The sequence below is a fragment of the Eurosta solidaginis genome, chromosome 5 (genome assembly GCF_040869045.1).
Source record: "Eurosta solidaginis isolate ZX-2024a chromosome 5, ASM4086904v1, whole genome shotgun sequence".
Lineage (NCBI taxonomy): Eukaryota > Metazoa > Arthropoda > Insecta > Diptera > Tephritidae > Eurosta > Eurosta solidaginis.
In genome coordinates this window covers 46037914-46047320 of record NC_090323.1, presented here as the reverse complement: position 1 = coordinate 46047320, position 9407 = coordinate 46037914, and the positions used below count along the sequence as shown (strand labels likewise).

The window sequence follows — 9407 nt, the reverse complement described above, 5'->3', positions numbered from 1 at the left end:
TTCATTGAAATGGAGTTTAACGATGGTTCATTATCGATCACTATTATCTTCGGGACGCCGAAGGAAAATATTATATCCCTTAAGGGTCTCCTTACATCCTCTATGGCCCTACTATATAGCATTCTTGTTACTGCATATTTCGAGAACTTATCCAGTGCAGTCATAACTCTCTTCCCTTCGGTTAGAAAGATGTCTATATGGACTGTGTGTCCTGGGAAGGTTGGCAATGGGGTTACTGCTATTTTTGGGTTGTTAGGGTGCCTTTCATACTTGCTTTCTTTACATACCGTGCAGTTTGTTATCAGTCGCTTGATTTTGTTCATCATCCCGGGAAAATAACTCTTCTCTATGATCTGTATTTTATTTTCGGTCGCATTCCTATGTGCTCTTAGATGTTCTTTCAAAATAATATTTTCCTGCTCTTGTTCGTTAGTTATGTCCTCCACCAACTTCTGGGTGTACCTGCATTTATAGTTGCTAAAGTGTTGTGGATAGACGTTTTGTATTATACCCATAGTCTTCTCGTCGGTGTGGATTCCGTTGATTACGGATGGGTTTAGGTATCTTTTGAAGAAATCTATAATCTTTTGCTCGTCGAAAAATGGTTCGTTAACTGTATGGCGGTGTACAGTTGGGAAGATTATTTTGAATTGGTAAGATGGCGTTTCTGAATGCTCGAGAAAAATTTGGTTTTTGAACACGTTAATCGGTACCTCCGTGCAGGGTATTAGGTTGTGTTCTGAACTCTCATCACTATGGGTAGTGGGTGTAAGCGAATTTATTTGGGCGGGTATTCTTGATAGCGCGTCTGTGACTACATTCGATTTACCGGGCTTGCAGATAAGCTCATAGTTATGTTCTTCCAAGATGGCTTTCCATCTTTTCATCTTACTGTTCGTATTTTTGTGGCTCAGGGCATACGTAAGAGGTTGGTGGTCGGTCACTATCTTAATTTTCTTAGAGCCGTACAGATAACTGCGCAAATAATTAAGACACCAGATTATGGCGAGCATCTCCTTTTCATTGACGGCATAGTTCTCTTCTGTCTTGCTCAAAGTTCTTGAAATATAGGTGATGGGCTTTCCATCTTGTGAAAGGACGGCTCCTATTGCAAAATGGGAGGCGTCAGTGGTTAATTCGAAATCTTTCTCAAAGTTCGGGTGAGCGAGACAATATCCCTTGATATTAGTGAAGTTTTTAATTTGTTAAATGCATTTAAAGCTTCTTTGTCGAGTTTTATTTCGATCTTCCTAGACTGATTTTTTGAAACATTCCCGGCTTCTCCTCGAAGGAATGTAGTTAAGGGTTTGGCTAATTTGGAGTAGTCCCTAATAAAACGACGGTAGTAGCCTGACATACCTAGAAATGATCTTAGTTCCTCCAGGTTCTTTGGCACTGGGAACTGTGCTACGGCCTCTACCTTCTTGGGATTGGTTTTTATGCCATCGGGAGTGACGACGTATCCTAGGAATTCGACTTCCTGTTTTGCGAACTCGCATTTGTCTAGTTGTATCTTCATGTTCGCTTCTTCTAATGTTTTAAATACTAATTTAATATTCCTTAAGTGTTCTTCTTCGGTTTTACCGAATATTATAACGTCATCAATATAGACGTAGCATCTAATTCCTATGTGCTGGCGAAGTATGTCATCTAATGCTCTTTGACTTGACGTTCTATTTCTTCTTTCAGAGCCATTGGGTATGGGTACGGTTTTGAGTAGATCGGGGTGTCTGTCGTTGTTCTAATTTCGCCTTTGACAAGCGTAGTATACGTCAGTTTTTCGTCTGGGTCCGAAAATAAATTTGGGCATTTTGCTATTACGTCATTCATTTTATCTTTTTGTTCTTCAGAAAGATGGGGAACCCTTATTACCGCGTTATTAACTTCTTCGGATATTCTTTGTTTTGGAGGTATGATTGTATTCGTAAATATGGTCATAATATTTTTATCGGTATGGATGGTGGCTTTTAATTGTTTTAATTGTCATTACCGATAATCCCGTGAAATGATTTTAATGACGGAAGTATAAAGAATTTTATTTTTCCTACCTCTGTTCCTAGAATGTCTATGAATGTGTGGTGTGTAATTTCGATATCACCAGCTACCGACTTTACCTTAAAAGAGACTTCGTTTGGAATTGGGTTCCTAATTCTTGTAGATTGTATATAATTTTTGTTAGACCCGGTGTCTATCAAAAAGTCTAGTGCGTCTTCACTTCTAGATACGAATTCGTAATAAGGAAGTGAAGACGGGGTTAATCTAAAAAATGAATGGTGTCGAGGTTGTAGCATTCCTGTTCGCAATTCTCCATTCCATTTTGTCTCATTACATTATCATCTGATTTTGGAAATTGGTTCGACGTTCCATAGCTATTGGGGTTTGTGTTCCCCCCGTATATGTGGTCAGGATCTTCATATTCTCATATGGATTCGCTGATCCCGTATCGACATGGAAGTTCCTTTGAATCTTATTGGGTTGATGCATATTTTGAGATGAGAGGGGACGCTTCTGTGCGTAATTATTATGATTGTTATTTGGCCTGTTTTGGTAATTTACCTGTCTTGAGTGGATAGAATGATCTACGTCCATAGGGACAGGTGGTTTAGGGGTAAATTAGGCCTATTCGTTTTAGGATGGTTCGCTTGATTGTTATAACCGAATTGATTCATACGGAATCCTTGGTTGTTTTGAAGGTAATTGTAGTTATTAGGTGACGTAAAAGGTTGTTGTTGACGAAACGTTTGTGGTTGATATCTATTCGGTTGTCGATTAAATGTTTGCGTTCTTGGCATAAAATTAGTTCTAGGTGTCGTAGAATATGTCAATTCGGGATAAAATGGTCTATTGTTATTATAATTTGCGCTTTGTTGAGGAGGTCGGGGTGGTGCGTAGTTGAATGTTTTGTTCATGCTATGTGCATGATTCATACGAAATGCCATATTGTCAAGTTTCTGGCACAGGTGTAATGCCTGTGGCAGTGTGGTTGGTTCACGGATGCTAAGGAGACGGGGAAGGTCCCCGTTAAGTCCGCGAACGAAGGTATCGAGGGCTTTATCTCTGTACGAATTTGTCATGGTTCTAATTGATTCCTCTCCTAAGTCTAGGCAGGATATCTTGTCTAGGATAAGGGACAGATGTTGGTAAACTTTTTGGTAAAACTTCGGGATGTCGTCGTTTCTTTGGGTCAGAGTTTTCATTTGGTACTCGAGAGTACCAATGTCTCTTTTATCTGAATAATGCATCATAAGGCATTTCCTAATTTGTGCCCAATCGAGCGGTGTGCTATACGATTCTAGTGCAGCGTCGCCGACAATTTTGTGCCTAACTGTATGGAGTATAGAAAATTACTTTGGTGTATCCCTCAATCCTTCGTAAACCTTAAATATTCTGTCGACGCTTTTCCGCCAGGAGTTAAATTCTCCTGGACGTCCCGAGAGCTCGCGTAGGCATTTGACCATATCTGGTATTTTGTCTAATTCATTGATGTTATTTACGTTCACTGTCACGTTATGGTCGGGTTGATGAAAATCATTTATTGGTGGAGTTTTAATTCTCTCCATCACTTCTTTAACGATTGTCTCTACTAATGAGGAATTAGAGGTAGAGGGGGTTTCTTGTTGTGAGGGATTTCCATGCTGGGAATACCCTTATTCTAACCTGAGTTGATTCAGTTGATTAACCAATTCTTCCGCGGTATCCGGCATTTTTCTCAACAGAGCAATTAGATTTCCTTAAAATTTTTAGTTTTTATTAATTTTAATTAATTTTTACTAAACCGCTTTTGATCCGTTTTTTTTTTTCTAAAAAATCTTTACCTATCTAAAACTTGCAAGAATAGTTCTTTAAATTTCACTTTTTGTTTCCTTTTTTCTAATATTTCTTATTATTCTTCTTCTTAAATTTTTTATACGAATTTTTCTTTTCTTTCCTTTTGTAGTTTCCTTTTTTCTGAAAAAAATCTTTTCCTTTCAAGAATTTGCAAAGTCAATTCTTGAAATTTTACTTATTATTTTTGCTTTTGTTTCTCTTTTTTTTCTAAGATTTATTATTATTCTTCTTTATAAACTTTTTATCTGAATTTTTCCTTTTCACAGTTGTATCTTCGATAATAATTTTTTTTCTCGCAATTTCTTTTACATAAAAACGATTTCACTTTTTGTAACTTTCTTACATAGCTAAATCTTACATAAAAAACATTGGTCCAGCGAAGGTCATTGGGGTTGATGAGTGGTTCGAATTTATCCTGTTTCCTTTCCGGTACTGAGGGTTCTAGCCGCTACTTTTATCCAGGTCCTTGTAAAGTGTATGCCGCATTTAGTTTACACACGCGTAGCCGTACTTTTTGTTTTTCGGGCTAATGCTACCTTCGCACGCTGGTCCCTGCTCGGGCGCCAGTTAAACTTTTACAAATTGTAAATTCTAAAAAAATATATTTTTACACGGGAGACGTGCTCCTTTATTGAATGCAAACTTATATCTGATAATCTATAATAATTCTTACAATCTAACCTACGTTTGCCTTACCGCGATGAAAGTGAAAACTGCTTTGTTTATTTTTAATTTGGTTTCCATTTACCGCTTACTGTTCACACGGTTTGCTTTGTATGTGTTGCGGCTTCAGCAATTTTGTCAGTTTGTTATGTCTGGAGTATTATGTGTCTGAATATTTGTTTTTTTTTTATATTATATAAATATGTGCCGTGGTAACATATATAAAGCGTTATTTCGTTGCTCTTCGCACCCCGATTGATGACTGAAAAGCTTAGCAGAGCACCAGCTGGCAGATGGTTCATTGAAAGTCTATGCAGTAGGTTTAAACATACTGGAAAACCTCTCTTGATGTTGTTGCAGGCAGGCTAACGAGGTGGAGTCATCAAAGCACTTTGTGCTTGACTGTCTAGCTTCTGGTAGATTCAGACGAAAGCGTTTCGGTCCCGTCTAAGATCTGCGGTGGACCTATCCAGGGTACAGGTCGGCCTTATTCGAAACTACATCGTTGTTACACCATGATGTTTTAAGTAGTTATAGCACACGTCAACATTATCTTAGGTGGTATCACAGCGGCTCTTAATAATGCCCAAGTTAGTTTCCTTCGCCGGGTTTGCTAGCTAACACAACATATCCAGCTAGTAGAGTAAGGAGATACATACGGAGATGTGCAGTGCGTTATAAGAAGTGTAATTTGGTGCTTTTGTACTTCTTGAACCTCAGTTGCATTTTTCGAGATATATGCGACTGTTCGCTTAGTGCAGCGACTCCATATGGGACTTACACGAAACAAGAGAATTGTGCATTGGGTTATGGGCCATTCGCTGAGAAGCCCCTCCTAGCATGTACATATATTTACATACCCTGGATTGTTCAAATACAGTTGTTAATCTTTACTTTAGTTAACTTGAGAAAAGGTAAAAATCCGTCCATTTTTACAGGAATAGACCCCAGAAGCAGTGGTTAGTTTAAGTTTTACATTTTTTTGGTACAAGCGGCTGAATTCTTGTGAGCCGAAGTTGCTCATAGTGCTTACGGTGTTGCCCCCTTATATACCTGGCATGCTGCGCCCGATCAATCAGTTGTCTGTTAAGATCCCCAGGTTTCTGAGTATTTACAAAAACTGTTCAAAATATCTTTTTCTGTCCTTTATGTGGAGTATTCCCGCCCGTGAAAGTAATGAGGGAGGTGTTTCGACAGACCTGAAGTCTCTTCCAGTGTGTTACTTTTAAGCACGGCGCTCATATCGGAGCCGCGTAGCACACAAACGGCTGACCAATAGCTTTCTTAGTAGCTATGACCGTTTTTTTTTTGTCTTTTCCCCAAGCACTGCCAGCGAGAGAATAGTAAATAAGATCGTCGAAGACTTGATCGCTAATAATAGCAAATCACGCGTCTCTCTTTCTACTTCGCGTTACTATATTGTTCGTATATACCGCGCATTGCTGGACCATGGGCAGCGCTGTTTTGTTCCGATGTTGCCTGCCACACCTCATCGTAACACTTGTTTTTCCTAGCTTATCGAAACTCTATAATTTCCGTAAGTAATGAGGGGAAATGTGGGCACAATGCTCGGTTATGACGTTAGGCCGAAATTTGGCCACAGTGAAGATGTGTGAGAGCTGACAGTAAAAATCATCAGCTGTCGTTCTGTGAGCGGCACACTTGCTCTTGTGTTACAGCGAACAGCTTTCTGACTGTACAGAGCTGCTGCCTATATTGGCTGAGACACAGTAATGGGCCGAGATATGTGGACCTCTAGAAGGGCACATACTCTTTTGAAATGGAAACAAGTTTTTAGATATTACAGTTAAGTTTAATATAACTAAAAGTTAAATAAATACAAAATATTCTCAAATTTGCAGTAAATAATATAGAAATTGTTCTGTCCATCAGCTTACCATGTTTCCCGTTCTCTCGCATCCATGTCACAGATCGCGTTATGCACAGGAATGGCAAGCAAACCAGCTGCTATGATGCCATACGAGTCGGCTTGAGCCACCATACCAATGGCATATTGTCGACGCTGCGGCGGTATAACTTTCGACATATGATAGAAGGTATTCACATAAGCGCCTCCACCCAGCAAACCTTCCCATAGTACAAAAACTATGATTATCCAGAAATTAGGAACAAAGAAGAAGACAGCTTCAAAGGAGAAAATAATAGCATTTATACACTGTAAAATAGCCATCGGCCAAATAATTGTAAAATGTATTAAATAAACAGACGAGCGCGAGATGAATACACCGATTTGATAGTCAGTGCTAAGCCAGCGATATTGTGTGGCCGGTGTGATGAAAATATTTTCAAAGTAAACCAGTTCGTACTAGAAAGAAACTGAAGATGAAATAGCGAAAAATAGAGCTTAGTACAGTAATGAGAACTCTCATCCAGTTGTACTCACCAAACCCATGTTGATGAAATACTCTGCAAAATAAACCAAAGAGAGCGGCAACAGGAAGGGCAACAAATCCTTAAAAAAGTATACAATTTTCTCGTGTACTGTCAATACATCCTGCGACACCAGTTCAGCTTCCTCAGTGCGTACGATTGCATCTTTGGGATTTCGTAGTATGATCCAAAAAGCTAAAGCCTCTAAGGTGGGCACATACAGAAAGACCAACATTGCTTGTTTCGGTGTCAAGTTCAAATCGATTAGTATGGTGTAAGAGAGAGCGCCAAATATGCCAGCACCGCCAGTACCCGATGACCAAGTCGAGACAACATCTCTGTAAATGGTAGCATTGTTTGAGATGTAAACAAACTTCCGCGTCTACTCACTTATTAAAACTCGATGAATAGGCCAATAAAGTGCTCTCACCAATACCGCAACTAGCTGAGGTAAAGACAATACCGAGAAATGCAAGCCATTTGACATTTGCTATAGATACTGTTAGGAAACTGAATACCGTTAAACCGATAGCAAGAGCCATTCGTGTACTGTGGTAATAAAGTTGAATTTTTTTTTTGAGTTACAGCTTATATAAAAGAAGCGAATTAGGTTATGGCGGGGATGGTGTGATGAGCCCTTGAATAGAATCCTAAATCAGGCATAATCCTGATCATCTGATAGTTAAGAGAGAACCTGCGGCTATTCTCAATCCCGACGTCCGTATCACGTCTTCTTAAAGATGCCATAAAGAGAGTCGCTTCGGTTGTTACGGATTGAGCACTCGCCGATATTTGCAGCGTCTATTCACTATTATATGCGAGCGCGGATGACTTAGACCAACTGTGCAACTATTCGAAGTACTGAAGTACCTTGCTTAAATGAGCAGAACAGGCTCATGCTCCGAGAGCTTACATGCTCTCCGTAGTAACACGGAGGCCACGACGAGTATATCGCACGGCACTACGTTCCCGAGATGATCGGGCTAGTACCTTAATGAATCTTTGTTACCAACGTACCGGATCTATATCCGGCAAAGGACCATCAACATCGATAACACTTCCCAAAACTTTCGGGGAGTGTCTTTGTCGTTAATACAACAACAACCACAACGGCACTACGATAAAGACCCCCATCGTTTCTTTACACCGCGAAGCAACTACCATGAAACTCTCCCCATTTCCACTCTCACACATCGCAAGTGTGGGCTGAAGTTAAGCTTTTCACACAGCCCAAGTACTTGGTTTTGGAATGCCTCAGCTAGTCACTATTTTACACAATGACTCACCGACGCGTCCGCATACACCAAAACTCACAAAATGGTTCGAGTTGCTCAAGCAGAGAGTCCACTGTCATATTCTATGTACATGTACTACAGATGGAACCCTGCGGATAATCTCGAACCACTTCCAGCTTCACACTTTCATTCACCGCAACAATAGAAGCTTGCCTGACCAAACTAACAGCTCCTTCAAAGGAAAGTTTCTGGGCAACCAAGTTCCCCCAACCGCTCGATGACCCTATCTCAGCGCAAGTAATCAATGGTCACTTTAAAATCGTGGGTTCAGAAGAGCAAGAACTCTAGCAAACTTCCATTCACAAGGAAAGTATCCCTCCCTCGTAGTCCCATATCTCATAGACAAATATAGTCGTTGACGACTGTGCATATGCACTTTTACCATAACTGCCACGACATATCAAAATCATGCCTGGGTGAGAATGGAAGAGGTCTTTAATCCCAGAGTGAGAAAGTTCTGCTTCCACGATGAAAAATTTCCAATTGGTTTGAGGTTGATTTATTTGTGTTTAAAAAATATGTGATGTCTGATCCGCCGAATAGAGATAAATGAAGTTCAGGATAGAGTTGTATAGAATTTGATAGCGCTTTGGCAACTCTTTGACAAAGTGGTCAATATGGCTATGCATTTGACCGGCTATCTTCTGCGAGTGATGTCAGGAGACGCAGGATAAGGCCACGCTATTTACTTCAAAAGTGTGGTAAGCAGAGTTCTTTGTTACTTGACGTCTATGCATTTGATAGCACACACGTCTTTCAAATTCAACTCCCATTTACCGCCGCTTAAATCGCAATTTAAGGCCCCACATACTTACTGCACCCAAAAAGGCATAAAAGGCGCCAACAGTTTGACTAAAAACGAAGGTATTATATCAGCTAGAAGAACGGCGCTGGTGGACATTTTATTGCAACGTCGATGACTGGTGCTGTTATCCGATTGACTAGCTCCACTTCCATGTTCCTGCATTGTATGAGATTTTGTAAACAAATTTCCATCTTCCAAAACACAGACTCGATAAATGCACTTACATTCTCTTCAAATTTGGATATGATATCATGCGCTGCTGTTAGCATTACCACGTAACCGTAATTATTACAAAGGCCCAGTATCCAATAGGCTGTGAGATCACGCCAAAGTCCCTTATCTTTGGTGGCGGTTGGTGCAGCGTCGGTCATTATCGTGGGGTGCGTAGATTATTTTTAGCTCTTTATTTTAGAAATATTAGAATT

The 9407-nt window shown here is 40.0% G+C and overlaps 1 protein-coding gene across 1 annotated transcript; it reads right to left on the bottom strand.

Moving 5' to 3' along the window:
* Positions 1-2325: 2325 nt before the first annotated feature.
* Positions 2326-9353, bottom strand: LOC137254153 (battenin-like). Its single transcript, XM_067791888.1, has 6 exons — positions 9207-9353; positions 8993-9138; positions 7273-7431; positions 6896-7220; positions 6390-6817; positions 2326-2539 (listed from the first exon to the last, which is right to left on the bottom strand). The coding sequence occupies exons 1-6, from the start codon at positions 9351-9353 to the stop codon at positions 2326-2328; spliced, it is 1419 nt and encodes a 472-aa protein (XP_067647989.1).
* Positions 9354-9407: the final 54 nt, after the last annotated feature.